Source organism: Heptranchias perlo, chromosome 22, assembly GCF_035084215.1.
Source record: "Heptranchias perlo isolate sHepPer1 chromosome 22, sHepPer1.hap1, whole genome shotgun sequence".
NCBI classification, from domain to species: domain Eukaryota; kingdom Metazoa; phylum Chordata; class Chondrichthyes; order Hexanchiformes; family Hexanchidae; genus Heptranchias; species Heptranchias perlo.
In genome coordinates this window covers 20,213,442-20,232,325 of record NC_090346.1, presented here as the reverse complement: position 1 = coordinate 20,232,325, position 18,884 = coordinate 20,213,442, and the positions used below count along the sequence as shown (strand labels likewise).

Here is an 18,884-nt window from a genome sequence, read left to right as displayed (position 1 = left end):
TAAACCTTATGATCACTGCTCCCCCACAGAAATATGCTCCACCTGCCCCACTTCGTTCCCCAGAACTAGATCCAGCACTGTCTCCTTCCTGGTTGGGCTGGAAACACACTGTTCCAGAAAGTTCTCTTGAACATATTTCAGGAAATCCTCCCCCTCTTTGCCTTTTACACTTTTAATGTCCCAGTCTATATTGAGATAATTGAAGTCCCCATTATCACTACTCCTTGCATCCTTCTGTAATTGGCCTGCAAATGTTCTCCTCTATCTCCTACCCACTATTTGGTGAACTATAGTATACACCCAGTAGTGTAATAGCTCCTTCATTGATCCTCAATTCTAACCAAATAGATTCTGTCTCAACTGCACATCCTTTACAATAGTTTTTTTGATCAATATTGCCACCCCTCTCCTTGCTTTCTTTCATCTTTTCTGAATACCTCGTAGCCATGAATATTAAGTACCCAATCCTCTCCTTCTTTGAGCCAGTTCTCTGTTATTGCCACTATATCATGTCCCATGTGGTGACTTGAGCCTGCAGCTCACCAACCTTATTTACCACGTTACGTGCATTTACGCACATGCACTCCAATCTCATCTTAGACTGCCTCGCATTTGCCCCCCCCCCCCCCCCGTCTGATCCCTCCTATTTCTGAACTATTCTTCACTCTAGTGCTACTTGTCCCTCCCAGTCCTCTGTGCACCTTGTTTCTCCTCTCTAACGTTTCAACCTGGTGCCCATTCCCCAGCCAAATTAGTTTAAACATTCCCCACAGCAATAGTTAACCTCCCAGCGAGGACATTGGCCCCAATTCTGTTGCGGTGCAACCCATCCATCTTGAACAGATCTCTCCTGCACCAGAACTTTTTTTTTATTCATTCATGGGGATGTGGGCATTGCTGGCGAGGCCAGCATTTATTGCCCATCCCTAATTGCCCTTGAGAAGGTGGTGGTGAGCCGCCTTCTTGAACCGCTGCAGTCCGTGTGGTGAAGGTTCTCCCACAGTGCTGTTAGGTAGGGAGTTCCAGGATTTTGACCCAGCGACAATAAAGGAACGGCGATATATTTCCAAGTCGACTTGGAGGGGACCGTGCAGGTGGTGTTGTTCCCATGTGCCTGCTGCCCTTGTCCTTCTAGGTGGTAGAGGTCGCGGGTTTGGGAGCTGCTGTCGAAGAAGCCTTGGCGAGTTGCTGCAGTGCATCCTGTGGATGGTACACACTGCAGCTGGTGGTGAAGGGAGTGAATGTTTAGGGTGGTGGATAGGGTGCCAATCAAGCGGGTTGCTTTGTCCTGGATGGTGTCGAGCTTCTTGAGTGTTGTTGGAGCTGCGCTCATCCAGGCAAGTGGAGAGTATTCCATCACACTCCTGACCTGTGCCTTGTAGATGGTGGAAAGGCTTTGGGGAGTCAGGACGTGAGTCACCTGCCGCAGAATACCCAGCCTCTGACCTGCTCTTGTACCCACAGTATTTATGTGGCTGGTCCAGTTAAGTTTCTGGTCAATGGTGACCCCCAAGATGTTAATGGTGGGGGATTCAGCAATGGTAATGCCGTTAAATGTCAAGGGGAGGTGGTTAGACTCTCTCTTGTTGGAGATGGTCATTGCTTGGCATTTATCTAGCATGAATGTTACTTGCCACATATCAGCCCAAGACTGAAGGGATTCGCAAAATTTCACGTGTTCCCCCCACCCCGAAGATTTATTGGAGTTATTAAAGAAACCCTGGTGTGACTGTTTTAAAAAATCCAAGGTCTCTCAAAATGGCTGCAGTCAGACACATGGCCGAGGACCGGAAGATTTGAAATTGCATTCTCAACAACTTGGCAGGTTTCCTGTCTAGACAGGTTTCTTTAAACAATGCAGCTGCATTCTAGCCCTGAGGCAAGCTATCAACATGGCCGGCCAACACATCAAAATTCGAGCAGGAAGTGATCGCAGGACAAAAGGTGAACCATCAAGGTACATTCGGAACAATGGTAAAGCAGTTAGCATACAGATCGATACAGGAAACGGCCATAATGTAAATGGGCCAGAGATGGGGTCCTTTGTCTTACGTTTCGTGCTTAAATCAAACAATGAAGCAAGCTGATGAGGTATGAAAAAACCTGTTACCAAGAGGGTATAACTGAAGCTGCCCAGTATATTTCTGGCGGTAGTAGCTGCTCTCTTCGCCTCTTGGCCCTATCCTGTCTGTCTGCTAGCAACTAAGAAGGAAGCCATCCAGTAAACCTCGCAACCACATGTCGACGGCAGCAGCAGGCACAGGGGCCAGGCCTTTTCATCTGTTTTCACCTGTGAGCATTAATTTTCTGGCTGCCACAAGACAACCTAGCATAAGTGTAAGGTTGGGGGTTAAGGGATATTGCTAAACTTGTGATTTTAGAATTTTCCCTCGATGTGTCTGTTTCTTTCAACCCGATAAGTGTAAGACTGTATTACATCCATAGCGATTTCTTTATCTTCTGTATTATACTGTTTACCTTGTAGTTTTAGTTTTCTTATTAATAAACATTGGTTTTCCTTGTACCAATCCACTGGTCTGTTTGTCTGTCTTTGTTACCACTCGATAAGTCCTCAGCTCAGAATCAGGAAGGGGTAAGCGATTCGCAACCGCACTGCGGGCAGGGCAGCTCAGGAAAAACATAACTGGCTGACCTATTATAAGCCCGAGAAACAGTAAAAAAAGAAACCCCTTACAGACTGGATGTTGTCCAGGTCTTGCTGCATGCGGGCACGGACTGCTTCATTATCTGAGGGGTTGCGAATGGAACTGAACACTGTGCAATCATCAGCGAACATCCCCATTTCTGACCTTATGATGGAGGGAAGGTCATTGATGAAGCAGCTGAAGATTGTTGGGCCTAGGACACTGCCCTGAGGAACTCCTTCAGCAAAGTCCTGGGGCTGAGATGATTGGCCTCCAACAACCACTGCCATCTTCCTTTGTGCTAGGTATGACTCTAGCCACTGGAGAATTTTCCCCCTGATTCCCATTGACTTCAATTTTACAAGGGCTCCTTGGTGCCACACTCGGTCAAATGCTGCCTTGATGTCAAGGGCAGTCACTCTCACCTCACTTCTGAATTCAGCTCTTTTGTCCATGTTTGGACCAAGGCTGTAATGAGGTCTGCAGCCGAGTGGTCCTTGCAGAACCCAAACTGAGCATCAGTGAGCAGGTTATTGGTGAGTAAGTGCCACTTGATAGCACTGTCAATGACACCTTCCATCACTTTGCTGATAACGGAGAGTAGACTTATTAACCTCTCTTATCCTACTATTCCTACTCTCACTAGCGCATGGCACTGGGAGTAATCCAGAGATTACTACCTTTGACGTCCAGCTTTTTTAACTTCCTCCTTAACTCCCGAAACTCTGACTGCAGGACCTCAACCCTTTTCCGTCCTATGTCATTGGTTCCTAGAATAGACCAGGCCTTCTTGTTGTTCCCCTTTTCCCCTCAAAATGTTCTGCGCCCTCTCAGTGATGTGTTGCCTTCCTGGTGCCAGGGTTAAGGACACCATGCGCGACTCACGTCGGCGGTTGCAGAAACACCTGTCTATCCCCCTGACTATTGAATCCCCTGTAACAACTGCATTTCTTTTGCCCTCCTGTGCAGCCAAGTCTCCCACAGTGCTGTGGAGTTTCTCCTCACTGCATTTCCCCGAGATTTTCAACACTGAATACTGGTTTGTTTGTGCCACACTCCCAGGGGACTCCTGCACTGTCTGCCTGTTCCTCCAAGTCTGCCTGGTGGTCACCCACTCCCTCTCCGCCTGAACTCTCTAGCTGCGGAGTGACCACCTCTTGAAATGGGCTATCCACGAAACTCTCAGCTTCCCGTATGCATTGTAGTGACGCCAGGCGCCCCTCAGGTTCAGAGCTCGAGCAGTTGGCGGCACTTTCCTGTGCATGTGGTTCTCCAGGACACAAAGTGTTCTGGAGTTCCCACAGGGCACAGGATGTGCAGGCGACAGGGCCCAGCTGTCCTGTCATGTTAGCTAACAGTTATTTAAACTTTGTTTAGCTTTAGGGCGCTTTACTGATTATCTGACACTAAAACACTAAACCAACCACTAAAAAACACTAATCAATGAACTAAGCATTTATGTAAGCATTTTCTTTTCGTTTAATATTATTTCTTACTTCATTTGTTGAACATAGTTTCTTATCCATAAAAGTGGAGCCTCTACCTTTTAGGGGAATGTACTTCCCACTGTTTATCGCTAGGTTAACCCATTAACAGCTCAGCCCAGTTTACTGTGGTCAAATTATTTCTCACCGCTTCAAAGTTTGTCTTATTAAAATTTCAAACCCTGGTTTGTGACTCTCCCTACTCCCTCTCAAATCTAATATCAAATTCAATCATATTATTATGGTCACTAGTTGCAAGATGTTCCCATCAGATTGTTAACTAATTTTGGTTTGTTACTCATTATTAAATCTAGTATGGCCTGTAGCCTTGTCGATTTTAAAACTGTCCCAAATACATTCTATAAATTCATCGCTTTTACTACTTGAGCTGTTCTGCTTGTCTCATTCTGTGTAAAAATTAAAATCTCCCATTATAACCACATTGTTTTTGCTACATGCTTCACTGATTTTTAAATGTATACATCCCCCCACTATATCACTACTATAAGGACATCTGTAGACAACTCCTATCAGAGTCTTGCATCCTTTGCAGTTTCTTAACTCTACCCATAGTATTTCCACTGCCCGACTACCCTAACTAAAATCACCTCTTTCCTCTGCGGTAATTGTGTCTTTTATCAATAATACTGCTCCTCCTGCTTTCCCAATTTCCCTGTCCTTTCTGAAGATCAGCTTGGAGTATTTGGCTCCCAATCGCGCTCAGGTTGTGGACAGGTCTCTGTAATGAATACTGTATCATACCCTTTAAGCTGAATTTGTGCTTCCATCTCATAGGAACATAGGAATTGCTGGATGAAAAAAGACTAAGATCCAACAAGTTCGACTTCTACCATCCTGGTAGTCATATGATAATGGAACTGTTGACTAATCATAAATGTAAGGAATCTTACAACACCAGGTTATAGTCCAACTGTTTTATTTGAAAATCACAAGCTTTCGGAGGCTTTCTCCTTCGTCAGGTGAGCGAGTCACTCACCTGACGAAGGAGAAAGCCTCCGAAAGCTTGTGATTTTCAAATAAAACAGTTGGACTATAACCTGGTGTTGTAAGATTCCTTACATTTGTCAACCCCAGTCCATCACCGGCATCACCACATCATGACTAATCATAGCAATCGGTCTCTATCAATTCGTCTACAACAGACCAAGACATGGCAAGTGGCAAACCCGAATGGTGGAGAGCTTTGGGAACCAAAGGTCCAAAGTCACCTGTTCCTCCCAAGCAATGCTACACTCACCACATATCAGGTCATTGTCACATACTGTATCCCAAAATGTTGGGCCGGATTTTGCTGTGAGCAGGAAATGAATGTGCCAGTCGTTCTTTAGGCTTGCACTTGCCTATAGACTTTCTATGAGCTTTTGCACGGCAAGCAACTGTAAACAGGACAGCCATTCAGTGCGATGCCCTCTACAGGGCATAAAGAACCTGTGCGAATAGGGCAAGCTGCTGCATATCTCTTTAACCAATCAGTGCAGAGTCAGAACCAGGAAGTGTAAGCTAGGATAGTAAATTCAATGTCAAATCAGGTACAGAAAGCAAAATAGAAGGGGAAAGAATTTTTCTTTAAATGTCCAACAATAATTAAAATCTGAAAGAATGAGACTCCACACTTCCAAAAGTTAAAATTCAGTGCCAGAGAGGTTGTTTGGCAGTAATTAAGACTTACCATCCTGTTAAAATGGTACTTAGACTTGAACTTAACTTTTTTTGGTGAGTTTAGTCTGTATCTGTGAAGTCAGTACAGGAACTTCACACCATTGTCAGTCGGCAAGATGCTGTTTTTTGCGTAGCTTTTGGAGCAAGGCATCTCGGAGAGCAACTTCCGGATTTCTGCATTTAACTGCACATGTGCAGGTCACCAAAAGTTGCTTTCTGATTTGCACATAAATAACAGTGAGCTCTGTTAGCCTCTCCATTATTTTTACAGGAAAATCCAGCCGGTTATTTTCTGAAAGAAATCTATTTAACTTGCATTTGAATGAATCAATACTAACTGCTTCAACTGTCTCCCTAGTGGGCTTGTTCCATAGATTTACCACTCGCTCACTGAAATATTGTTTCCGCAGATTAATTTTGAATTTGCTCCCCTTCAAGTTCAGGCTCTGGTTCTGGACAAGATGAAACAGCTTATTATAGTTATATTTTCTATTCCCTTTAGAATCCTAAAAACGGCAAACATATCACTTGATTTCTCGCATTATAGTCTTTCTTTTTATCTCACTTGTTTTATTTCTTATGCTACGCACATTCGTGTACAGAACTCTCATCGGGGTAACTGTCTACTGCTATCCAGCTAGGAACATCTACCTTTAAGGCCAAAGTTATCCAGAATGTAGTGAGAGGAATCCCAAGTCTCACTGGCAGATCTACCGCCTCAGGATATCAATAAGCCAGGGTATCTGTTCAATCGTGCACGGTGCCCTGGAGTACTACAGACTTGTCTGGCTCAGATACTTAATTAGCATATCTGCCATTGAGAATTTAGTTCCAATCTTCCATAACTTAGATGTATCAACTTGAAGCTAACCCAACCCTCAAAAGACCCCAATTACCATCCCATCCCAAAAAAGTAAGGCAACAGACAAGTGTGGGTTTGAGCCCACACTAGGGTAGATACAAGGAACTCCTTCTGTTAAATGAGGTGGGCAGCACAGCTTATCATAAAATGTATGAGTGCATCGACGCCATCTTCCTGCCTACATCAAATATCTCTGAGAAAAAAAAAGCATTTTGAAAAATACATGAAATGATTATATGCACAAACTGAATCACTAAAGTTTACAAACTTTTTCGAGAGTCAATATAATGGCTCCAAAACTGAATTATTTTCTGCCAGAAGCTGTTTCTCGCTGCATAAGTTGGTGAGTATCCGAAAGAGAAAGACAAGGTGACATTTCAGTTGTAACCCTTCGTCAGAACTGCACTAATTCTGACCAAGGGTTACACCCAAAATATTAGCCTATCTTTTTTTTGGATGCTAATATTGCACTGAAAAATGCTTGTAAAGGTTGCAGCAACCTTTTAAAATAAGCCATAGTGGAATGAGAATGATATGCTCTCTGTCATTTACATCTTTATCCTCTAATCACAAGTAATTGCAAGGATGACAAACCTTCCAGTTTATCAAAACACAAAAGAAAAGTACTGCAGAATGCAATTATATTTCTGCAAAGCTGATCTTCGGAAACTGCACTCAGCTTTCTGCATAAGTTGGTGAGTTTCCGAAAGAGAAAGACAAGGTGACATTTCGGTTGTAACCCTTCATCAGAACTGCACTAATTCTGACCAAGGGTTACACCCAAAATATTAGCCCATCTTTTTTTTTGGATGCTGACCAATGTGCTCCCATTTTATGTTTTTATTTCACGTTTCCAGCATTATAGTCTTTCCTTTTACCTCAAAGCTTTCTGATTGCAAAACTTCCAATTGTTTCAGTCTGGATTATATTTACTCTAAAAGTTATTTTGATGCTGCAACAATTAAAATCTAGCCATGATGCACAGATCTCAATGAGCAGCAGTAAGGTTCCAAAACTTGAGTTAACTTTTTCAACTTGGGTCAAAATGTGTTTAGATATTACATAAAATTGGGAGGAGAGAGGCAAATTTGAGTTGCTGTGTTTTGGCTTCAATTTTATACTTATTTTAAATGATGTATACCAACTTTTGTTTATTTCCACTGAGCTGTAATATCATATAATAAGGGTTCTGACAATATAATAAGGGATTTCAAATAGGGGATCTCTCATTCAATTGATAATATAGATGAACTTCTGTCTGTCCTGGGCAAGGATGGAATGAAATCAGTGAAAACACTTATTCACCCAGCTGACAAGCACTTTACAACAATGTGGCGATAAGTATTGTAACAACTGGAAAACAATTTTCTCTGGTTCAGTTTAAATGTGAAGGAATCGGAAAATGCCAGAAGTGCAGGAATTAGTTTAAATGAAAAGAAACTAGTATTTCCTGCCAGGCAGCAATTTCTTCCTGAATTTATTTTCTAAGGAATGTGAGATGCAGCTAGAAAATACTAAATTTGTAAACCCAAGATCTAAATCCAAACCGAACATCAGATTAACAGAATGATCTTCAATTTATTTTGCTCCATTTGCTGACATAAACTTGCTGCAAATTGAACAAAATGCCCTCAGGAATCCATGAACATAGACTTTCAAGTTAGTCCTTCTAATTTATTTACCTTTACAATCCATGAAATCTCATTTCTGCAATCACAAATAACAGCTGTAATTCAATCAACTGTTCAACCAAATTGTTAAGAAAATCAAAATCAATTAAATGATATCTGCAAACGTCACCCAGAAATTAAATTAATAATTGTCCGGAGAACCAGCACTCCTTTAATAACTCAGCGTGTTAGGTAAAGAAGTTAAGGGGTTTTGCTTAATCCAGGGTTAAATCTTACTAAAGCTGTCAGTGCGATTGATATTTTTTCAACTTGAGACAGCTGAAGGTTTAATCAAGGTGTTCCCATATCGCTGTCTTCTGTTCCATATCTACAAGCAATCATATCACTCCAAAGCTCAAAACTATCGACAGTCTGATCGGGACAAACTAGCCTCGGGGACTCAACACAACTCCTACGTTTCCAGCTCCACAGTACTTATTATTACAATATTCAAGATTAGATGTAAACGTGCAATTCGAACAGAACATAAAATGTCTGTACAAAAGAGAACAGCTGTGCCTGAAAGGTGTAGTTTGGCAATGCACATTTTTATTTTTGTTGCGTTGAACTGACAACGCTGCAAACGGGTTCGGTAAGGCGCAAAATATGACCATGAAACCTGGTCAAAAGCCTTTAACAAACGAGGAGGGGAAAAAATGATCGGTCACCGCTTATTATCATACTCACCGATACCATTTATATTTTCTTCACAGGAGTACCAAATCCCTGTGTGGAAATAGCGAAAGAGAAACCTATCGTCTCCAGTTTCCCAGCTGTAATGAACCAGGTTGGGATTTGAGCTGTTCGCGGTGCCGTTGCCGTTAAAGTTGATGCAGTTTGATTTTGTCTCCTTGCTGCAGTTTGGTTTGGGCACTCTCTGGGTTCCTTCACACCAGTATGTAGTAATGAAAGCAGTTATAGAGAAAAAGAGAGCGACCAAGTTCAAGCCCACGGCCAGCATGGCTCTACATTTTCTGGTGGTTTTCATTGTACCATCAAGTGGCCGCCACCTGCTCCGTTCCCCGTACCGAGAGCGAGTCTTCACCGCCAGAGCCTCTGACAAAATAAACAGCTACTTTCTCTGGTCTGCATAGAAATCTGGTATACGAAGGTAAATAATACCAATCAATGATGCATGTTCATCGCTTGAATTGCCTTGACTCAAGTCAGCATTTGCTCTTTTCCGGGGCGCCCATTCTGAAGTATTAATGTGCAGGTGGCTGTCTGTCCCAGATCGAATGAGGAATGAAGGTACCAGACGGGAAAAGGCTGTACATTCGCCAGGCTGGAGGCACAGCATCATCTTCAGCAGAACACATGGTGCAGTGGGACTAGTGCCTCCCTTTGACAGACACCTGGTGGTGTGCAGGACTCACCGTCAATATCTACCCCCCCCCCCAAGTCCTTCCAAATTCTGCCAAACTGTTCATTGTGCTATGCAGCATAACCGCAGAATTCAGATGTAATCTGAGATAAATCCGTTTATTTCATTCTTTTTTAATAAATATAAATTATTGTGTTGGTTGAAATCATAGGATCACTTTAGGTAGATCAGATATAATCTGACTGACAGCTGATTTTACATGAATACGGCATTTTATGAAAATTGGAGATTTTTGGAGGAATTACTTGGAAAATTAAACTGGTTGCCTCTCAGTTAATAAAATCATTTATCTGAATTGTGAGGCAAATGCAAAAAAAAATCACAAAAACTCGGTAAATATATCTGTAGAAAGGCAATTAGAACGTGGACCTGTTTTTCAAGGTAGTTCAAACATGGTACACAGCAGAAATGGATCATGTTATCAAAAAAACGTGGAAGTCTTTTAAAGGTGACTCCGGCATGTATCATTAATTGTCACATTGAGTGATGGATTGTAGTGGAAGAAAGTCAATTCAGGGTGAAAATTACCTATCAAGAGTTAAGTCTTCCTTTCTAAGTAAAAATGCTACTATTAAGAATTTGGAGATGACTATTACTTAATGACGATAATACCATTAATACAGCAGATTAGCAGACTATCAATATATTAACATTAGGTAATCACAGTATTCAGTGATTGGAGATTGCAACATTTCATTAAAGGGCCCTATCTTCACAGAAGTAAATTAAATGACAATGTTTCATTACATGTGATATATTGTCTGTCTTTAATCATGTGTGAATGCTGACAGTTAGTGTCAACAGACTATTCTATCATCATGGATCACATTACAACCATATCCTGTCTGCACCTGATGACTACAAGTGTGTACTTTTAGCAGTGATTTCTGGACCAGTAATTAGGAGCTGAAATTGTTGTCAATTTTCCCCTCTTTAACCAGGGACCACTAAGGCCGATGATAGTACCCCTTTCAGGCCTGCTGACTTTTCTTTGGGGATTTTTTTGTTTCTTTTTCTGTTCAGCTGTGAAGTTATAGAAGCATAGAATAAATTTCTAAGTGAAATAACAGAGAAAGAAAGAGACTGTGATTTGTTTCCTCTAATTAATAAATATATATTTCACTGGGTGGCCTAAGTATCAAAAGATTTCACACATTTTATGACATACCGCACTGATAAAATATGACATCTGGGACATGGACAAGCATTCTCCTTTACTGATGAGCTTATTCTATGGTAATATTGATCAGTTGCTCATTTTTATATCCACTCAGTATGAGAAAATTGCTATATTTGTCTTTCTAATTGCTGAACGACTAACAGATCTCCCATAGCATTGCTCATAATGAGTCAGAGTGTTATGCCAAGTTGTATTACCAGGGAATCTGATTTATTAGCATTGGGGACCTGTGAGCACTGGGAAGGCAGTCTAGTGACTGGCAATGTAGTGGTTATGTTAGAAACATAGAAAAATTTATGGCACAGAAGGAGGCCATTCAGCCCATCGTGTCTGTGCCGGTCGAAAAAGAGCTACCCAGCCTAATCCCACTTTCCAGCGCTTGGACCATAACCTTGTAGGTTACAGCACTTCAAGTGCATATCCAAGTACATTTTAAATGAGTTGAGGGTTCCTGCCTCTCCCACCCTTACAGGTGGTGAGTTCCAGACCACCACCACCCTCTGGGCGAATTTTTTTCTCCTCAGCTCCCCTCTAATCCTTCTACCAATTACTTTAAATCTCTGCCCCCTGGTTATTGACCTCTCTGCTAAGGGAAGTAGGCCCTTCCTGTCCACTGTATCTAGGCCCCTCATAATTTTATACACCTGTTGTTGGACTAATAATCCAGAAGCCTGGATTAATAATCCAGAGAATGTGAGTTCAAATTGCACCGTGGCAGTTTGGGAATTTGAATTCAGATTTTAAAACAATTCTACAACTAAAAAGCTGGCATCAATGAAAGTAACCATGAAGCAATTGGATTGTTGCAAAAACCCAACTGGTTCATTAATGTCCTTCAGAGAATGAAACTTGTTGTCTTTACCCAGTCTGGCCTATATGGTTGACTCTTAACTGCCTTCTGAAGTAGCCTAGAAAGTTTGTATCAAACTGCTTAATAAAAAATAACAAGAATAATACTAGACAGACCACTCAGCTGTGACCTAGGCATCGATTCAGGACACGATGAAGGCACACCCAGCCCAGCCAACTCTGAAAAGTCCTCCTCACTAACATCTGGGGTCTGGTGCCAAAGTTGAGAGAGCTGTCCCACAGATTCGTCAAACAATAGCCTGACATTGTCACACTCACAGAATCATATCTACCAGCCAATGTCCCAGACTGTTCCATCACCATTCCTGAGTAAGTCCTGTGCCACTGGCAGGACAGACCCGTCAGAGGTAAGGGAAAAGTGGTATATAGTTGAGGGATGGAGTGGCCCTGGAATTCCTCAGTTCTGACTCTAGACCCCATGAAATCTCATGGCTTCAGGTCAAACATGGACATGGAAACCTCTTACTGATTACCACATATTGCCCTCCCACAGCTGATGAATCAGTAATCCTCCATATTGAACACTACTTGAAGAAAGAACTGAGGCACAGAATGTATTCTTCAATGTCCTTCACCAAGAGTGGCACTGACGGAGTTGGCAGGCCCCCGAAGGACATAGCTGCCACACTGGGCTTGCAGAAAATGGTGAGTGAACCAACACGAGGGAATAACCTACTTGATCTCGTCCCCACCAATCTGCCTGTCACAGATGCATCTGTCCATGAAAGCATTGGTAGGAGTGATTACTGCACAGCCCTCAGGAGAATAAGCCTTGTTTTCACACTGAGGACACCCTTCATCTTGTCATGCAGCACTACACTGTGCTAAGCGGGATAGATTAAGAACAGATCTAACAACTCAAAACTGGGCATCCATGAGGCGCTGTGGGCCATCAGCAGCAGCAGAATTGTATTCCAGCACAATCTGTAATCTCATGGCCCAGCATATTCCTCACTCCTCCATCACCATCAAGCCAGATGACCAACTCTTCTTCAATGAGGAGTGTAGAAGAGCGTTCCAGGAGCAGCACCAGGCATACCTGATAATGAGATGCCAACCTGGTGAAGCTACAACACATGCATGCTAAACTGTGAAAACAACATGTTATAGACAGAGCTAAGCGATCCCACATCCAACAGGTCAAATCTTTGCAGTCCTACCATGTGCAGTTATGAATGTTGGTGGACAAATAAGCAACTAACAAGAGGAGGAGGCTCTATGAAGATCCCTATCCTCAATGATGTTGGAGCCCAGCACATGAATGCAAAAGACAAGCCTGAAACATTTGCAACCGTCTTCAACCAGAAGTGCCGAATGGATGATCCTTCTTGGCCTCCTTTTGAGGTCCCCACCATCACAGATGCCAGTCTTCCACCAATTTGATTCACTCCATGTGATATTAAGAAACAGCTGAGTGTACTGGACACTGTAAACTGGCCCCGACAACATTCCGGCTGAAGTGCTGAAGACATGTGCTCCAGAACTAGCATGCCCCGAGCAAAGCTCTTCTTGTATACAGCAATCGTGGAAAATTCCGTAGGTATGTCCTGTTCACAAATGCAGGATAACTCCAACCCGGCCATTACCACATATTCAGCCCACTCTCAATCATCAACAAGATGATGGAAAGAGTCATCGACAGTGCTATCAAACGACACTTACTCACCAATAACCTGCTCACCAATGCTCAATTTGGGTTCTGCCAGGACCATTCTGCTCCAGACCTCATTATAGCCTTGATCCAAACTTGGACACAAAAGCCAAATTCTAGAGGTGAGATGAGAGTGACTGCCCATGAAATGATGGCAACATTCGACTGACTGTGGCACCAAGGATCACGAGTAAAACTGGTCAATGGGGATCGGGGGAAACTCTCCTTTGGCCAGAGTTACATTTGGCACAAAAGAATATGCTGTTGTTCGAGGCCAATCATCTCAGGTCCAGGACATCTCGCAGGAGCTCCTTGGGACAGCATCCTGGGCCCAACTATCTTCAGCTGTTTCATGGATGACCTTCCCTCCATCATAAGGTCAGAGCAGAGATGTTCACTAATGATTGCACAGTGTTCAGCTCCACTCATAATTCTTCAGAACCATGCAAAAAGATGCAGAGCCAGTCCATGCAAGACAGCATTCAGACTTGAATGGTGGAAAGAAACATTCGCACCATACAAGTGCCAGGAAATGACCATCTCTAGTAAAAGCGAGCTTAACCCCTCCCCCTTGACACTGAATGGCATTACCATCACCGAATCCTCCAATGTCCATATTCTGGGGGTCACTATTAACCAGAAACTCAACTGGACCAGCCACATAAATGCTGTGGCTAGTATAACTATGCTGGGGCAAGTGGCTCACCCCAAAGCATCCCACCTACAAAGTGCAAGTCAAGAGTGTGATGGAATATTCTTCACTTGCCTGGATGGATGCAGCTACAACAATGCTCAAGAATCTTGACATCATCCAGGAAAATGCATTCCGCTTGATCGACACCTCATTCACTAGCCTAAACATTCACTCCATCCATCACAATGGCTGCAGTGTGTACCACCTACGGGATGCATTGCAGCAACTCACCAAGGTATGTTTAGCAGCAGCTCCCAAACGCACGACCTCCACCTCCTAGAAGGACACAGGCAGCAGATGTATGGGAACACCATCACCTCCAAGTTCCCATCCTAGTCACACACCATCCTTACTTGGACATATCCCACCATTCCTTCATCGTTGCTGGGTTAAAATCCTGGAACTCCCTACCTAATAGCATTGAGGAAGCATCTTCACCACATGGACTACAGAGGTTCAAGAAGAAGGCCCACCACTAACTTCTCAAGGGCAACTAGGGATGAGCAATAAATGCTGTACCAGCGAAGTCCACATCCCGAGAATGAATAAAAAATAGGTCTTATAATGAATTCTCAGGATATAGCAATGTTTTGGGGGAATACGGCCTGGAAGAACTGGGAGTGGGGTGCCAGAGTTCTGAAAATATTTAAAAGGGAAGTTCTAGTAACAGTGGAGCAGTTCCTGGGATCTGAGATCAATGGAAACAGAATTCTGGGATCTGATGAGGGAGGTTTCATGCCTAGGAGCATTGGGGTAGTTCTGGGATCAGGGAGTACAGGAAATATGATCCAAGGGTTTGTGAGCACCAAAGAGGCTACTTGGAACATGAGAATGGGGATGTCTATGGAGTGGGTCCTGGGATCCACCAAAGGGGGAAGTGTTGGTGCATTATGAGAGTAAAGACTGGCAGTATTGGGGATTGCTAGGAATTGGCATTATTGGGGGGAGCAGGGTCTAACAGTACAGTGGGAGAAGCAGGCCCAGGATAATGGGACCCAAACAGTTGTTGGCCTCTTTCAAACAACCAGGCCCCATCCCCCATCTTGTTTCTGCCTGTCAACCTCCTTCCCTGATCCATTTGCAGCCTCTTTTGCATGCACATGTATCCCCACCACCACTTTCTCCATTGTCAGCTGGTTCTGTCTCAGATTCCTGCCTTACATTTTCTGCTTCTTAAAATTGATGAATATAAAATTACAAACTGGGGTCAGCAATTTAGTGATATGTGCTCCTGGAGTGTGCTGAATTATATCATCTTCAATAAACATCAATCTCCACAAACAAAAATTACCTCATAAAATGCTGAAAATTTTATCATTTAGGCAGCACGTAAAATCCGTCCTCTACCAAACTACCCATGTTTGCAGCCAGGCAATTTGTGAGACAAAGAACAACAGTGCAAGAGCATCAAAACTTCGCTGTGCGTAGACAAAATGAACTTTCAAGAGTGCTAGAACTCACAACAAAGCACCCAAAGCAAGTCAAGTGCCCAAAAGTCAAACATTAGCCAGGAATAGTTAAACAGCAACTAACCTGTAATTACTCCAGGATCACTTTAAATAGTGCTGGTGATGGGGCCTGCATGCTGGTTAGCATCAGGTTGTGCTGAGCAAGGTCAGTATGTGATGAGTGAAGCGTTGCGGCAGTCCAAAATGGAAAACGGGTCCTGTTTTTTGGGGCATGTTTTTGGCTGTTTTGGCGACTGTATGGCTGTTAAATAGTTTTGCAGAATCCATTTGTGGAGGGCTACAACAGTTTCCCTGAATTGTCTTGTTCAGAATTGCTGAACATGGGAATGCTGCTGGGCTTAACCTTGTTGCTCCCAAATGAGGAGAATAAGGAGCAGCAGCAAGGCAGGCAGGCAAAGACCTGCACAGGCAGCAAGGAGAGGGTGTAAGAGGCAAGGGCACAGGAGACCTTACAGCATGTGGGTCTTCAGGAACCGATCATCATACCTGAACCTCACAGAGTAGCAGTGTGTAAGGTGGCTGCGTTTCAACAGGGATACAATCACATGCCTGTGCCACCTATTGGAGCAGGAATCAGAGCCCAGGTGCCTGTGCCAGTGAATGTCACTGTGGCTCTAAACTTTTATGCCTCTGACTCCCTCCAAACAACTTCTGGTGACATCAGCAACATCAGTCAGTTTGCTGTGCACACAGCGATCCGGCAGGTCACTGTTGTACTCTTTGTGAGCCGTCAACAGTTCACCACCTTCCCCATGGAGGCTGACAGGCAGGGAGAAAGAGCACTGTGATTTGTCCACATTGCTGGATTCCCACAGGTGCAGGGCTGTGTGTTCCCATCAGGAACCAGCACTTATTAATGAACAGGAGGGGCTTCCATTCGCTCACTGTACAACTTGTTTGTATGTAAGGAATCTTACAACACCAGGTTATAGTCCAACAGTTTTATTTGAAAATCACAAGCTTTCGGAGCTTACCTCCTTCATCACTCACCTGACGAAGGAGGTAAGCTCCGAAAGCTTGTGATTTTCAAATAAAACTGTTGGACTGTAACCTGGTGTTGTAAGATTCCTTACATTTGTCCACCCCAGTCCATCACTGGCATCTCCACATCATAACTTGTTTGTGACAACAGGCAGAGAGTCGTGCAGGTCTATGCCCGGTTTCCTGGCAGTACTCATGACACTTTCATACTCTGCCAGTTCTCAATAGCCCCTCTATTCACCCAGACCATTGGGTGGCAGGCTTGCTTTTGGGGCACAAGGGATATCCCCATACCAACTGGCTCATGCCTCTTATCAGGAACACAGGCACAGATTCCGAGCTCCAATATAATGAGAGCCATGCAGCAACAAGGGTTCTTATTGAACAAACCATTGTCATTCTAAAACAATGTTCCACTGTCTGGACAGATCTGGAGGCGTCGTTCAGTACAACCCAAAGCAAATCTCAAGGCTCACTCCACGCTCTACAGTGTAGCTATTGAAAGGGGAGTTGCCTTGGAGATTCATGAGGAGGAAGAAATGGAGCAAGAGGATGAAAAAGGGAACAAAAAGCTGGGGGAAGCAGAAGACGAGCTCGAGCCAGCAGCGCAGCAAGCTGGAGAGCTGTAAGGCAGAAAAATATTGAGGGGAGAATCTCTGAATTAATCCCTCCCCTGTCCCCATCACCTATCACTCTATCCATTTGACCCAGTCCTGGAGGAAGATGTGCTGGCCGTTACGGGCAGGGGGTGAGACATGATCGTGGCAAGTGGCAATACTTGAGGAGATGTCGCACTGAGCTTCTTTACACTCTTATCCTCTTTTTCCTTTCTTCTATCTCACCGTGTACACTCTGCATGACAAACTATAGATGATTTCACCAGCCACTCATCTCTCTCTGCTCTCCCTTCACACTAATAGCTAACCCTTGTTTCTCTCTTTCATTTCAGGTGCTGAAAATGTGGAGATATCTCTGCCAATGGAGGAAGAGGAGCCCAGCCTTCAGGAAGATGCACCACCACTCGATCTGGCCCTCGCAAGCACCAACTCAGATATTGGCACTGCGCGTACTTTAGAGGCTAGACTAGAGAGGAGAGATCTTCACATGATGAATCACTGACGACAACTGTGCAGGAGCTATGGCAGGGGGACAAATGCCAGCTCGCTGGAGGGCGAGAACACATGGAATCATAGAATCATAGAAAATTTACGGCACAGAAGAAGGCCATTCGGCCCATCGTGTCCGCACCAGCTGAGAAACGAGCCACCCAGCCTAATCCCACTTTCCTGCATTTGGTCCATGGCCCTGCAGATCACGGCTCTTCAGGCGCACATCCAGGTATTTTTTAAATGCGTTGAGGGTTTCTGCCTCTACCACCCTCTCAGGCAATGAGTTCCAGACCCCCACCACCCTCTGGGTGAAAACATTTTTCCTCATTTCTGCTCTAATCCTTCTACCAATCACTTTAAATCTATACCCCCTGGTTATTGACCCCTCTGCTAAGGGAAATAGGTCCTTCCCCAGCCAATCTGTCATCATAGCTAAAATTCTCCAGTCCTGGCGACATCCTCGTAAATCTCCTCTGCATCCTCTCTAATGCAATTACATCCTTCTTGTAATGCGGTGACCAGAACTGTGCACAGTACTCAAGTTGTGGCCTAACTAGTGTTTTATACAGTTCCAACATAACATCCCTGCTTTTATATTCTATTCCTCGGCTAATAAAGGAAAGCATTCCATATGCCTTCTTCACCACCTTATCTACCTGTCCTGCTACCTTCATGGATCTGTGGACATGCATGCCAAGGTCCCTCACTTCCTCTACACCTCTCAGTATCCTCCCATTTATTGTGTCTTCCCTTGCCTTGTTTGCTCTCCCCAAATGCATTACCTCACACTTCTCCAGATTGAATTCCATTTGCCATTTTTCTGACCATCTGACCAGTCCATTGATATCTTCCTGCAGGCTACAGCTTTGCTCCTCATTATCAACCACACGACCTATCTTTGTGTCATCCGCAAATTTCTTAAGTCCAAATCGTTAATGTATACCACAAAAAGCAAAGGACCTAGTACTGAACCCTGCAGCACCCCACTGGAAACAGCCTTCCAGTCGCAAAAACACCCGTCAACCATTACCCTTTGCTCCCTGCCACTGAGCCAATTTTGGATCCAATTTCCCACATTCCCTTGGATCCCATGGGCCTTTACTTTTTTGATCAATCTGCCATGTGGGACCTTGTCAAAAGCCTTGCTAAAATCCATGTAGACTACATCAATTGCGCTACCCTCATCGATCCTCCTTGTCACCTCC

General features: G+C 43.8%; 1 protein-coding gene across 4 annotated transcripts in view; it reads right to left on the bottom strand.

Annotated features, from left to right (window-relative positions):
- gsg1l (gsg1-like) overlaps nucleotides 1-9,700 on the bottom strand; it is a 256,010-nt gene extending 246,310 nt beyond the window's left edge. For 3 of the 4 annotated variants that reach the window (XM_068003113.1, XM_068003116.1, XM_068003114.1), the window contains exon 1: nucleotides 9,029-9,695. In XM_068003113.1, the coding sequence (XP_067859214.1) occupies nucleotides 9,029-9,329 (301 nt within the window). In that variant the 5' untranslated portion in view covers nucleotides 9,330-9,695. Of the gene's footprint in view, nucleotides 1-9,028 lie in introns of all 4 variants that reach the window. The other variant, XM_068003117.1, reaches the window with a different exon arrangement.
- Between the last annotated feature and the right edge of the window lie 9,184 nt (nucleotides 9,701-18,884).